At 37.2% G+C, this 15,846-nt stretch overlaps 1 protein-coding gene across 5 annotated transcripts in view; it reads left to right on the top strand.

The window, feature by feature from the left end:
- The window catches only part of cacng8a (calcium channel, voltage-dependent, gamma subunit 8a), a 30,429-nt gene extending 14,976 nt beyond the window's left edge, over positions 1-15,453 (top strand). For all 5 annotated transcript variants that reach the window (XM_087835054.1, XM_087835051.1, XM_087835050.1 and 2 more), the window contains exons 4-6: positions 3,540-3,623; positions 7,934-8,074; positions 8,588-15,453. In XM_087835054.1, the coding sequence (XP_087691180.1) occupies positions 3,540-3,623; positions 7,934-8,074; positions 8,588-9,450 (1,088 nt within the window). In that variant the 3' untranslated portion in view covers positions 9,451-15,453. The remainder of the gene's footprint in view (positions 1-3,539; positions 3,624-7,933; positions 8,075-8,587) is intronic.
- Positions 15,454-15,846: the final 393 nt, after the last annotated feature.

The raw sequence follows: 15,846 nt of genomic DNA, 5'->3' as shown, positions 1-15,846 counted from the left end.
TAGATAGATACATAGTTACATAGATAGATACATAGATAGATCGATAGATACATAGTTACATAGATAGATACATAGATCGATAGATACATAGTTACATAGATAGATACATAGTTACATAGATAGATACATAGTTACATACATAGATACATACATAGATAGATACATAGATAGATACATAGTTACATAGATAGATACATAGTTACATAGATAGATACATAGATACATAGATAGATAGATAGATACATAGTTACATAGATAGATACATAGTTACATAGATAGATACATACATAGATACATAGATAGATACATAGATACATAGTTACATAGATAGATACATACATAGATAGATACATAGTTACATAGATAGATACATACATAGATACATACATAGTTACATAGATACATACATAGATAGATACATAGTTACATAGATAGATACATACATAGATAGATACATAGATAGATAGATAGATACATAGTTACATAGATAGATACATACATAGATAGATACATAGATAGATACATAGTTACATAGATAGATACATACATAGATAGATACATAGATAGATAGATAGATACATAGTTACATAGATAGATACATAGATAGATAGATACATAGATAGATAGATACATAGTTACATAGATAGATACATAGTTACATAGATAGATACATACATAGATAGATACATAGTTACATAGATAGATACATACATAGATAGATACATAGATAGATAGATAGATACATAGTTACATAGATAGATACATAGTTACATAGATAGATACATAGTTACATACATAGATAGATACATAGATAGATAGATACATAGATAGATAGATAGATAGATACATAGTTACATAGATAGATAGATACATAGATAGATACATAGTTACATAGATAGATACATAGTTACATAGATAGATACATAGTTACATACATAGATAGATACATAGATAGATACATAGTTACATAGATAGATACATAGTTACATAGATAGATACATAGTTACATAGATAGATACATAGTTACATAGATAGATACATAGATAGATAGATAGATACATAGTTACATAGATAGATACATAGTTACATAGATAGATACATACATAGATACATAGATAGATACATAGATACATAGTTACATAGATAGATACATAGTTACATAGATAGATACATACATAGATACATAGATAGATAGATAGATACATAGATAGATACATAGATAGATCGATAGATACATAGTTACATAGATAGATACATAGATAGATACATACATAGTTACATAGATAGATACATACATAGATAGATACATAGTTACATAGATAGATACATACATAGATAGATACATAGTTACATAGATACATAGTTACATAGATAGATACATACATAGATAGATACATAGATAGATACATAGTTACATAGATAGATATATAGTTACATAGATAGATACATACATAGATAGATACATAGTTACATAGATAGATACATAGTTACATAGATAGATATATAGTTACATAGATAGATACATACATAGATAGATACATAGTTACATAGATAGATACATACATAGATAGATACATAGTTACATAGATAGATACATACATAGATACATAGTTACATAGATACATAGATATATACATACATAAATACATAGTTACATAGATAGATACATAGTTACATAGATAGATACATACATAGATAGATATATAGTTACATAGATAGATACATAGATAGATAGATACATAGTTACATAGATACATAGTTACATAGATAGATATATAGTTACATAGATAGATACATACATAGATAGATACATAGTTACATAGATAGATACATACATAGATACATAGTTACATAGATAGATACATAGATAGATAGATACATAGTTACATAGATATATACATACATAAATACATAGTTACATAGATAGATACATAGTTACATAGATAGATACATACATAGATAGATATATAGTTACATAGATAGATACATAGATAGATAGATACATAGTTACATAGATAGATACATAGTTACATAGATAGATACATAGTTACATAGATAGATACATACATAGATAGATACATAGTTACATAGATAGATACATACATAGATAGATACATAGATAGATAGATAGATACATAGTTACATAGATAGATACATAGTTACATAGATAGATACATAGTTACATACATAGATAGATACATAGATAGATAGATACATAGATAGATAGATAGATAGATACATAGTTACATAGATAGATAGATACATAGATAGATACATAGTTACATAGATAGATACATAGTTACATAGATAGATACATAGTTACATAGATAGATACATAGTTACATACATAGATAGATACATAGATAGATACATAGTTACATAGATAGATACATAGTTACATAGATAGATACATAGTTACATAGATAGATACATAGTTACATAGATAGATACATAGATAGATAGATAGATACATAGTTACATAGATAGATACATAGTTACATAGATAGATACATACATAGATACATAGATAGATACATAGATACATAGTTACATAGATAGATACATAGTTACATAGATAGATACATACATAGATACATAGATAGATAGATAGATACATAGATAGATACATAGATAGATCGATAGATACATAGTTACATAGATAGATACATAGATAGATACATACATAGATAGATACATACATAGTTACATAGATAGATACATACATAGATAGATACATAGTTACATAGATAGATACATACATAGATAGATACATAGTTACATAGATACATAGTTACATAGATAGATACATACATAGATAGATACATAGATAGATACATAGTTACATAGATAGATATATAGTTACATAGATAGATACATACATAGATAGATACATAGTTACATAGATAGATACATAGTTACATAGATAGATATATAGTTACATAGATAGATACATACATAGATAGATACATAGTTACATAGATAGATACATACATAGATACATAGTTACATAGATAGATACATAGATAGATAGATACATAGTTACATAGATATATACATACATAAATACATAGTTACATAGATAGATACATAGTTACATAGATAGATACATACATAGATAGATATATAGTTACATAGATAGATACATAGATAGATAGATACATAGTTACATAGATATATACATACATAGATACATAGTTACATAGATAGATACATAGTTACATAGATAGATACATACATACATACATAGATACATACATAGATACATACATAGATATATAGATAGATAGATACATACATACATACATACATACATACATAGATAGATAAACCTTTTTCTTCCTGGTTTGTCCCCATTTTTTAAAATTTCTCTTCTTCTTTTTTGTTCCCATGTCTGTCTACCTTCCTCTTTTCTGGCTTTTACCTTTGTTATTTACTGTTTTGGTGCATTCTGTCTTTTATCTATCTTTATGTCTTCGTGGGATTTCTTCTTTGACCTTCATCATCTTCTCCCCCTCTTCTTCTTCTCTGTCTTTTTTCAGGTTTGAAGAGGGGTGTGTGTTCCCAGATCAATCATTTCCCAGACGACGCAGACTATGACCAAGATGCTGCAGAGTATCTGCTGCGTGAGTGACACACACACACACACACACACACACTGTCTTAGAAATACACAATGCACACAAACATGAAGAGAGACATTAGATAACCATACACTAGCAAACAGAACTGCACACACTACAGTCTCCATCACATGCGGATAGAAAGGACAGAAGGGGATGGTGGGCGGATATCAATGCACGGATGTCAGATTCAAGCAAAGCGTTCCTGAAGGTGTGTGCAAGTGTCTGTACAGAGTGTGCATGTGTGTATAAATGCCCAGGTGCATGGGGTTGGGAGTCTGGGGGTGTGCAGAAAGCTGCTGTTTTTTCTCACAGAGGAATTGAAAGAACAGCCTTCACTAATGGATTATTTTCAGCTCAGGATTCTGGTTTCACATCCTGCCTCCATTGTGATCGCAGATTCTGCTTCGTACAGCCTGAACCTTTATGGTTTACAACGCATATGTTCCAGCTTTACACGTTATGTAAAGACATCTACTTCTCTGACAGGTGCAGTGATACTATCTGAAATTCTCCTGTCTGCTTTTCTGCACTTCACAGTCTTTTTTATTAGTTTTTTAATAATTGAAACTATTTTAAATTTAGAGTGAACGACAGTCCTGAGAGATATTAGATGGGTTTGTTTTGTTTAGTTTCAATAACAACTCTATTTAATGAGAAAGGCCTGAGATGCTGCCCTGCCACAGGCTGGCGACCTGTCCAGGGCGTGCACTGCCTCTCGCCCTGTGGTAGCTGGCATAGAGATTGATGGATAGCCATTTGAGTGCAGTGAAGTCATTGTCATGTTCAAGATGGTTTGAGCTTTGTAACCTTGTGCATTATTGTGCTGGAAGCAGCAGTCAGAAGACGGGTACAGTGTGGTCCTAAAGGAGTGGACATGGTCAGCAATCATCCTCAGATAGATGGTGGTGTTGAAATTAGGCTTAGTTGGTACAAAGTGTCCATTTCCTGTTTGTAGCTGACGGCAGTGGCACCCAGTGTGGCCTTCTGCTGCTGTTTCAAGGTCGTGTGTCAGATATGCTCTGCTGCATACCTGCGTTTCAGCGAGTGGTTATTTGAATTACTCACCCAGAGATCTGCTGCTCACTGCTCATCTTTGAGATTGTCGTGTGGGAAAATCCCAAATGACCAGCAGTTTCTCAAAAGTTCAAACCAGCCCATCTGGAGCCGATAATCGTGAAATATTCTTGCGGTATGTGCGTCACTGATTAGATATTTGTATTATTTATAGCATTATAGCATTTTGATCCGGGACGTAATCTGCATGAAAACAAGCGCTCACTCTTCCTGCTCAACAAATGACGAGGGCGGAGCCTTATACCACGTGACACAGAAGCTGGCTGCTAAAATTAGCAGGAAAAACAACGGAGAGCACGTCAGGGATGACGAGAAAGTGACGGGAGAAAATCCGTCCCGGTCAACCACCCAAACATCAATAACAGGAACCTTATACAGCGCTTCCCTATACCCGTCGAACTCCCGCAGGCACAAAGAAATTACAGAGGCTATCACTTATCACCTGACCAAAGATATGGCTCCATCAACACTGTGCAAAACGAGGGATTTAGGAAAATGATCAACACGCTAGACAAACGCTACACAGTGCCGTCCCGCAACTATTTTTCTGTTGTTGCACTACCTGCTCTATACAGGCAGCATCGAGCAACGGTGGAGACGGAGTTTCAAGCAGTACAACATTTTGCGGCAACAACAAAATGTGAGACATTTGTTGTTTTTATGTTTATTTATTGTTTTTATGTTCAGTCTCAACTGTTACGAAGTTGATGTGCAGTTAATAAGTGCAATAAGTATTTATACTGGAAAAGAAAATCGTGAGAGAATCGTGATCTCAATTCTAAGCAAAAAAATCGTGATTCTCATTTTATGCAAAATCGTGCAGCTCTAATATCATGCTTATGTAGCAGATGGCATTGTTTCCTTACAAAAACGCAGTCTACACAGATTCTCTTAGAAATATTGGACTTATTATTGCAACGAAACCATCAACCATCAAATGTGCCTAAGAAATGATCTTGTTTTAAAAAACATGTGTCTGGAGTTGATGGTTTAAGGGATTTAACTGTGTAACGTTGTGGTATGGCGATTTCAGTTTGTGATCCTCGGCGTGTGATTGGCCAACTGGGCCCAGACCAGCCAATAGACACATGCCAATCAACTTCGAACTGGCCAATAGGTGGAGGCTTGACACCTGAAAGATAAATAGAACACAAAAGCAAAGCCACACCTCATGGCACGTAACACAGTTGTTTCACATCTGTTACTTCCTGATTCTGTTTTTTGCTTTTTACTTTCACTCGCTGATTTGGAACAATGACTTATTAGGTTTAGGAAAAGAGTGTGATTGGAATTAAAAGGGTTAAGCACTGACTCTTTAATGAGCTGAAAAAATCAAAGGCATATATCTGTTTGGTTGTTTGGTTGTTTTTAGACAATATTTGATTGGTTGTGTGTTTAGTTTTGAAATGGTTGTAATCAGAGAGCCACACATTAACTCCATGCACACAGACAACCACCAGTGTTTTCAAAGTAAAACACAATTTATGTTCTTACTTGTGTTTCTCTTTTCATGTCATCCTAGCGTTTCTGTTGTCTCCACCTGTCTTTGTCTTTCTTTATCCCCTTTCATTTAGTTTTGCCTGTTTTTGTTTCCTTTTGTTGAGTCCTCTCACCACCATTACTGCAGGTACATTTTTGTCTTGTCTCGTTGTGTGTCGCATGATGATTTTATTTATTTATTTATTTATTTTTTGAATGTCACGAGGAACAACAATCATCCCTTCGCCCTTTTAATGTCAGCCATTTCAGCATGTTCAGAAAGTATTCACTGTTAGTTTTTAGAATCGTTTGCACAATTAACACCAATTTTCATGCAAAATAAAATATCAATAGTTTACATTCATTTCTAACAAATTGAACTATATGCACGACCCGTTATGCAATTGCAGGTTTGCAAAAATCGCACCAACAATTTATCATAATCCATGTTTTTTTTCCCAAAGAAGTGAACGTTACTCACGTGTGCATTTGACTGAGACGTGAAATTTAACGTGCACGTCTGACAGAAGCTTCTGTGAATGAACGGTTATCACAGCATTTTTCTTTTACCTTCAGCTTCAGAGGCAAAGCTTTAGAAGTCACCTTGAAAATCTGAAAGCTCTGCTTTTCCACATATTCCTGCCTGAGATGGAGCTTTTCATCTTCTATAACGTCTCTCTGTTATCACTGCTGTTTATAGCTAAGAAGCATCTGCAGAAGGATGTACTGAAAAGGATTTTTATATAATTCAGCCTTTCCCAGCAAAATTGGCGATTGTGCACTCTTGCTGAGGAGCTGTGGCTACTGTATTTGTAGCAAAGAATTATTTATTTAGTTTCATTTTACAGGGTAAAAATCATCATATTCCCCATAACTTTTATTAGCTCATGTAGCATCCAGTCAAACTGAGAAGGCCAGAACTGATGGTTGTTGAATGACCTTTATTATCCCTTGCCGTGTATCAGACAACGAACCAACGTAAGAGCTAGACAAACAAATAAAACAATTACCATGTTATTTATATAACACCATTTTAACCGCTCATTACGCTGGTCTAACCGTTTTCTATTAAACTATATAATACATATTATGCATTTCAGATTGCTCAACTTAAATCACGTACATTACAAACCTTGTTCCCCTGTCGACTGTAGCTAGAACCATTCGTTTTTGTACAATTTAACCATGTTTTTCTCTCCCTTTTCTCCGTTAGCAATAGTTTACCGTTTTCTTCCGTCTTTTTTGTACATCAAGTTGGTTACCGTTACATCATTCACTTCCGGTCACACAGGAAGTCACCAAAATAAAAGCGTTATATTACGTGAATATGAGCTAGCTTTACATATCCGCCGTTACAGCTCACATTTTGAAAAGAAAAAAATAGCTTTCTTCTCTAGTTTTAAGATGACATACCGTCTAACTATTTTTATTTAGTCTTGGAAAAACTCGGGGACTCGAAAGACATTATGTGCCATATAAAATATAATGTAGGAAACATATAAAAAGACATCTGCTGTTCCACAGCCAATTTGTAGTGTCAGCTGTGCCAAGCATCGGTAACACTTTTATTCCTCAGAAGTGTCACAAGGCTGTTAACTTTGCACCTTCAAGTGGTGTTGAACCTCAAGAAGAAAACGCGTTAATGAACCGCTATTAGAAAAGTACAGACTCAGTCGTATATCAGATTCACGTGCACGGACTGTAAACAGCAGCACTGCAGCCAAAACAATGACGCTCTCATCTGCTGTCTCATGCAGGTGTGGTGAGAGCTTCCAGCATCTTTCCCATCCTCAGTGCCATATTGCTTCTTCTGGGTGGAGTGTGTGTTGCTTCCAGCGGATTCTATAAAAGCAAAAGGAACATTATTCTCGGTGGAGGGATTCTCTTTGTAGCTGCAGGTAAGGCTGCAGCTTTACTGTGGTTTGGGAAAAGAAATCTATATTTCCAGTCAGAGTTTGAAAAGAAGATTTTGTTTGAAGGTATGTTTGCTACATTTTTTATTAACACTAAAATGGGCAGTTTGTATTTTACCCCGGCCGACTTTGTAATCCCTAACAGATACCGTGTCCTTAAAATCTCCGTATTCTGTTACTAAAAAGAATTTCTGAACACTTAGATGCTTCTTTTTTAATATATTCATGTAGCATGAGCCATGAAACACGACCTAGCATATACATTATACAGCTTAAGATAATCTGCCCATGCCAGGATGAACCTATATCTATCAGTCGTATAGTTAGATTAATCTCCTTATGTATGACGTGCAGATTGACTGTCATACTGTGCTTGCCTCTTCTCAGTGTAATTGAAAGGAAGCACTTCTAGAAAGTCTGTCTGCAAAACAATTTAATGAGCCAGCAGGTTAATTTGACTCAGAGGAGCACTTGTATCTCTCTTGTATCTTTCTTTAGGCCTCAGCAACATCATTGGAGTGATCGTGTACATCTCAGCAGCACTGAGCGACATCTCCCCCAAGAAGGACGAGGATAAGAAGTGGCATTATTCCTACGGCTGGTCATTCTACTTCGGCGGTCTGTCCTTCATCCTGGCAGAGATGGTCGGCGTGCTCGCTGTCAATATCTACATCGAGAAGAACAAGGAGCTCCGTTGCCGCTCTCGCACCGACCTCTTCAAGAGCACAACGCACGCCATGCTTCGTCTGCCCAGCTACCGTTTCAGACGGCGCTCGCGCTCCAGCTCACGCTCCACCGACCCGCCGCGTTCGCAGGAGACCTCGCCCGTCGGAGCTTCCAAGACCTTCAGCTTGCCACCATCCGCACCGCCGTTCTCTGTGGCCACTCTGCCCAACCCCCACCACACCAGCAGCAGTGGGAGCGGAGGAGGTGGTGACATCTCCATGTACACCCTCTCAAGGGACTCCAAGCTAGGCAGCCTCGGAGGAGGTGCCCCGCCTCTCTATGGCACGGTGGACCGTGCCACGCTCTACCAGCTCCACAACTACTTCCCAAAAGATTCCAGCGGCAGTGGCAGCGGTGGAGGAGGAGCGGGAGGAGGAGGAGGAGGAGCAGTGATAAGCAGCAGTACGCTCCCTTCCCACTCCAAGTCCAACTTGGCAGCAGCGGCAGCTGTAGCCCAGAACGCAGCACCGCTGAATACCTCCACATCCGCTGCTCCGACCACCCAGCCAGCCCCGATATCTACAGCCACCATGGAGCGGGACAGGGGCAACGTGGGAACCCTGGACCGACTGACAGCCAAAAGGGACCGGGATAGCAACTCAGATACACTAAACAGGAAAACGACACCAGTTTAAACTCAGAGAGGGAGGAGAGGAGAAATAGAGATGGAGTTTAGAGAGGAAGAGTAGGGCTGTAAATGTGTGGGTGGCACGTCAACAATAAGGTTTCTGTCCTTGAGCCTGAGGTATCGAGCTGCCATAAATATTACTAATGTTATAAACAGTCATCAAACATCTGATGCTAAGAGCAAATTCATGACAGCCGCCTTAAAAATTGTCATGACTTTGAAACCCGTTTCGTTAATTGCACAGCAGGGGTACAGTGGAGGATTCGGGAAATGTTTCTTTTCTCTGTTTCTTTTATTCCTGAATTACTCACTAAATCATAGAGATACAAAACTCCCAGATGTGTAATAAAACAGCCTCCCAATGCAGCAGTTAGGCGCCTTGCCGAGGAGGCAGGGGAACTCTTTCGTTATTTATTTCCCTTATCTCAGTTTTGTCAGTTTCTACAAGGACATCTTTTTAAATCCTGAAAGAAACAGTGAAGGAAGCTTTGATGATAATAAACCCCGCTTACAAACCACTAATTTGTACACATCTTAGATCGGATTGGCCTTAAATCTACATTTTCTTTTCACAAAGCAAGACATAGAGTCCTTGCTTTTTGTTATTCTAAACTTTGCAGCACTTTTTAACTTAATAATAAATTATAAAGTGGCCAGATGGTACAAGTCACAATTCTTTCTTCCATTTCTGTTTTAAAAGGACGAGAGCGTCACAGACGGGTACATTCTGCCAAGTAACAAGCTGCTCAGTGACAAGTTGACTGCCAATTGAAGGTCAACAGTAGCTCCTTAACCTCTGGACCTGAGAGAGAGCGACCTCAGCCATATCTAACGTAGATCAGAGGAGGCTGCCGCACTGTGAGCCTGATTATTTTTCACTGTGTGTCAAAGGTATTTACAGTGACAGATGGGCATTCACCACAGTTCTAAGGAAAGGAACAGCCATGGACTTAAAGCTTTAGTCTTAACGCCTCCATTACGCCACTGCCAGTTGTCGTAAGATACGGCAATGTGATCGTTTGAGCAAGTAACTTATTTTGGCATCAATTCTTTCTAGTTTTTGTTTAAATAGAAAGAATTGCGTTTCCCAAAGTGTTGCCCGCAATTCTTAAACCATTGGAAAACTTTATAAAATGTAAATAAAAAACAGGAAGGAGACAAGGCAAATCTCATAAATAGATATTTTACTCACACATATTAAATGTTTAAACTGAGAAAAATCAGTCATTTTGAAATTGATGGGAGCAGCATGTCTCGGAAAAGCTGGGTCATTCCCGTGTTTGTGTGCATCATCCTCTCTTACAATATTAGACGTAGGAATGCTGTTCTACATCTAATGTTGGATCCTAGTGACTCAAGTCCTGGGTTTCCTTTGTTGTGATGTCAGGATGCGTCAGTTTTTTGTTTTGTTTTCCAGTTGGGGAAAAGCCGGTTCAAGACATGAACTCCTCTGTGGTTTAGCATCTGGTTGGAAGCTTATGTTGCTCTAAAATCTGCATTAGTGCCAGTCTGTTTGCACTCCCGTTTTAACTGAACACTAACAGCAACAGATGGTTACTTTCCCCTTCAGTCTGGAGGATGCCATGTCCTTGTTTTCCAAAAAGAAATTTTACATTTCAATTTATCAGTTTTCCACTTGGTCTCTTTTAAATGAGCATTGGCCAAGAGAAGTTGACATGATCTAAGCTTGCTTGACAGAGATTTAACCTGTTTGTGGACGCCGCACTGATCTGTGTTTGCGCACAATGATTCCTAGATGTGTTCCTGAGCACATCCAAGGATTTTCATGACAAATTCATGCTTGTTTTTAAAGCAGCGCTCTGCGAGGGCCCAGAGATCACAGTCGCCCCGTATTGATTTTTTGCCTTGTTGTGCACAGATTTCCCAAGAGTATCTGAAAGTTTTGATGATATTATGCAGCGCAGACGATGAGTCATCAAAGTCTTTGCAGTTTTGTGCTGAGGAACATTATTCGGATATTGCAACCCTACATGTCTAAGCTTTTTGTTTTTACTCAGGTTACTGACCTGATGTGAATTAACCTAATTCGTTTCTCCACCTGTTTCCTTTTAATAATGCTCACTTTTCCAGCTATTTGTTGCTCCCATCCCAGTTTTTTGAGACATGTTGTTGCCACTAAATTCCAAATCTATTTTCCAGGAAATAGTAAAAGCCACTTTTTAACAGTTGATATTTTTCCTGTGTTCTATTATGAATAAGATATCGTTTTATGAGATTTGAGTATTACTATATTCTATTTTTACTTACACAATGCATATTTGGCACATCTTCTTTTAAACTTAAAAAAAATGTGTCTAATTTAATATTTTTGAAAGTTTGCACAGACAGCGCTTCCCTTCTCATGCTTCCCTACGGAGCCCCGCAGGGGACATGGGAGAAAAAAAAAATTAAGACGGACTTTTGCGAGATCTCACAAAACAAACTCGGGATCTCGCAAAACAAACTCGGGATCTCGCAAAATTGAATTCCAACAATGGCGGCAGCTACTTAGTTGTAATATTACTCTTTCTGGGTCACAAAATACACTTTTAAGATATTTTGAGGCGTGAATGTAGCTGTGTAAACGTCAGATACCTGCTCGGTTTACAAGACATCACATATTTGCAAAAGTGCTCCGACGTTTTCGGAGATCTGACACCCACTAGCTCGAAGCTAACGGGAGGTCGAGACCTACTACAGCCGGGAGGAACACCGCTTTCCCAGCACATCGTGCCTCGACCTCCCGGTCGGCTTCAAGCTGGCAGCCTCCGAAGAATGCGGCTAAAACTTTTGCGAGATCTCGCAAAAGTCCGTCTTAATTTTTTTTTCTCCCATGTCCCCTGCTTTGCTCCGTACTTCCCAACAGCAGACTCAGTACATCTTTCAGCTGCCTCTCCAGAGAACCTCTCATTGTTACATTGTTACAATCTTAGATTGACATTAGTCTGCTCTGGAGACCAACAGAGAAAATGCTGGAGCGACACCATAATACAACAGACTTTAATTTATTTGCCATAATTGCCAGTTAATAAGGGAACAGCCAAAAATAACTTTATTTTTAAAAAATAAGGCAACAATAAGGAAGTGATAGCCATGGTTAAAGTTGGAACATAATCACCATCACTCACTCACTTACATCTTCCTGCTCATGATTCATGGTCATTTTGTCATCTGGCAGTGGAAACATTGTCGGATGCCATTTGGAATTTGAAAGCGCTCGTACAGCTGGACGTTTATGCACTTTATGTGTGTTTTTAATTGAGTAAAACTGATCCCAGGGTTTGTATGACTGCTTATGATAACGATTTGATACCGAAGGCTCCAAGGCAGTATCTGTTGAATGTCCCGCAAAGGGCTGCAAAAACCAAGGACACGGTGGGGTTCAATTCAGTTTACACTCAGGGGATGGAGATTTAGTTAGAATCAGAAGCTACAAATTACTCTAATATAAGACATCAGCCATTTTACTCAATATTTAAAAGTGAGCAAAGCAAAAACCATTCAGTCAGATTTGAAGTAAAAGCCTATTTTTGAGGGGGTTTATGAAATGTTGCCTGAGATTTCTAAGAAGAAAATTCTACAGCGAGACATGTACCGCGTAACATGTGCTCTAAATCTGATTACTGGACTGATATGTAAAAGTCAGATTGCACTTCCGAATCAGCTGCGTTTGAAAATGAATTCAACCCAACCCCGGTGACAGAAAGTCAGAGGAAGAGGGAAAGAGAAACGAGCGCGCACACCAGCTTCCGTTCCTCTTCCCTCGGTCTCTTTATTAGCTATAACTATATACTATTTCTGAAACTAGAATAATAAATGTATTATTGAGTATATTATCAACCCATTCACTAAAACAAAAGCACATAATGTCTGTAAATGGTAATCTTTGGGTTGTCTTTTCATTCTGAGTGATTATCATCTCTAGGTTACATGAGATTGTAACTCCTTGAATATTATTATCATGTTGCTGGTGTTTCTATGATCGTAATGGTTCTTGCAGGGTATACATTTTTTTGTAATATTTTTATATTCGTTTCGATGACTTTTCATTTTTCTTTCTCTTGCTTATGTACACTAACAGTCAGTGGTGTCACGTGGAAAGCATGTGAGCAAAAGTGAGAGGGTGTGTAAATTCATTTATATATCATCTTATTCGTTTTATCAGCTTTGATTTGTTCGGGGAAAGTTGACTGAGCATGCATGCTCTGTTTCAGCAACACCCTGCTTCACCTTCACATCGCTGGAGCTGGAAGCTGGCCGATAAAAGCCTCCGTGTTGGGTCAGTTTAGGAGTGGCTACCCTGGGACAATTGGGTGTCATGTGCCTTGCTCAGGGGCACGTCAGTATCTGAAAGAAAGTAATTTTTCTTTTCTAACCATTCTACATATAACTAGACAACTTTCTGGACCACAGTTTGTTTGTTATTTTTGCTGTTGTTGTTGTTTTTTACCCAGTTGTCACTTTGAATGTGTATAATCTTTTTAGTGTAAATGTTTTTTCTATTCTGTTTACATGTAACTGATTCTTCCGTTGTCTTTTAGAGAAATATTTTTGAAACGTTTGTCTTATTTGCGAATCAGGTTGGGCAACTGGATCAATGGGCCCAGATAACCTGTCAGCTGTTTATTATTTATGTCATTTTGTTTTTCTTTAGTGGTCTGCCTCTATGAAAATTCAGTTTGGCAAGACGTCGAGGTGTAAATCACAGTTACAATTAGCAGCGTTAGGATGTTCGCGTTTATTTTCTTGGGAGTGAGTTGTCATGGAGATCTGACATTATATGGTAGTGATGGTGCTGCAGAATGTCGAGTTCCTGTGAAAGTCTTTGTTGTCCGACAACTTTCCAAGCTAACAAGTGATTCCAGAGCTATGCTATGTAAGCTAGCTGCATGTTGCACATCAGTACATTATAGTTTTCTGCACCTGATCACTTTCAGAATCTGAAAGGTATCCTTCTACTAACTGCTTCCTTTGGGTTTAACAGCTTGCAAATTTAGTCCAGTTTAAAATAATTCTCATAACTATTTTGTTTGGGGGTTTTTTGGCAGTGAACAAGAGTGTGTGCAGCTAGGGGGAAGAGTGGCTGCTGCATACATGCCCATCCTGTATAATATAAAGGCAACTGCTGATTGTTGGACTGACGATGGCCAGCTGGCAGATTTTACCACGTCGCCCGGCCCTGTTTCCTAATGTTCGATTTTTTTTTGGTGTTTTCTTTCTCTAAACTATTTTACTCTCCTTCCATTTTATTCTTCTATAACCCTGATCCTTATTTCTCTCCGTCATCGTTTTGTCTTCATTTCGTTGTAGGAAATGAATTGATGTTTTACTTTCTAAACATTACCAACGTAGCCTAATAATCAGTGTTTTTAATGTTCTGACTAGTGTATAACTGTAAGCGATAGACTTTATATTAATCTATTTATTTTGGTGGTGGTATGTATAGATATTCTTAATGTTATATCGTTTCAGAGTTCCTACACCTGTAACTTTGGGCTATAAAAGGCTTTATGCCTGCCTGTGACACATGCTCAGTAGCCTAAGTGCTGGCAAAGTAAATGTGGTCTGTGTTGGTGCTGTCTATGGTTTTTGCACAATAATCTTTGAGTACAACAAATTACATCTTTGTTACAGAACTAAATCAACTCTAGAGCACGTCCTAATCTTGGAGTTTTGCTTTCTGCAAAATGTTTATGAAAACATGCTCAAAAGCAGAGATCTCGTTCTTTCGTTTTCAATTCATGTCCTGATGTGAAAGCCATTTTAAAGCCAGCGTGAGTCACCAGGTTCTTTTCCCAACACCTAGGCTGCTGACAAGTCGAACATGAAACTCTTCAGATGGAAAACTAGTAAATTTCCGCTCAGCAGACCGATACACGGAAGGAACAATATGGAAAAAGGGGAAGCAATACAATACAATATACTGATCCTCATTGGTAAAGACAAAAAATATAAGGTATATATAAATATATACATATATAAATATATAGATATATTCAATAAAGTTCTCTATGAAAAAATGGTAGCGTCTTGTGCATTCTTGAGTGCAAATAAAATTCAAGGTATCATTACTGATGATCTGTTCCCGTACATGTGCATCATTGTCCTTTTTTGCACCACAGCCAATATGACTGTGGAACTATAGTACAGTATTTAATTTATTATTTCATGTTATTTATTATTGTTTAATTTGGCTTTCAAACACCCAGACAAAAAGATTAATATTAAAGTTAAAAATTAAAGGTAATCAAGTAGTTTTGGAATCTAAATCGAATAGCGTGCAAAAAATACAAAATCAGAGTAAAAACCAAAGCAAAAAATTTGTAAAACCATGGGAGTCAAAAGCTTGGGGAAACATTTTTGCTTCTTTTATGCTTGGACATGTATTAGACTTAATATCTTG

This window comes from Neolamprologus brichardi, chromosome 22, assembly GCF_056152115.1.
Source record: "Neolamprologus brichardi isolate AB-2024 chromosome 22, ASM5615211v1, whole genome shotgun sequence".
In the NCBI taxonomy this organism is placed as follows: domain Eukaryota; kingdom Metazoa; phylum Chordata; class Actinopteri; order Cichliformes; family Cichlidae; genus Neolamprologus; species Neolamprologus brichardi.
This window is presented reverse-complemented; position numbering and strand designations above follow the sequence as displayed.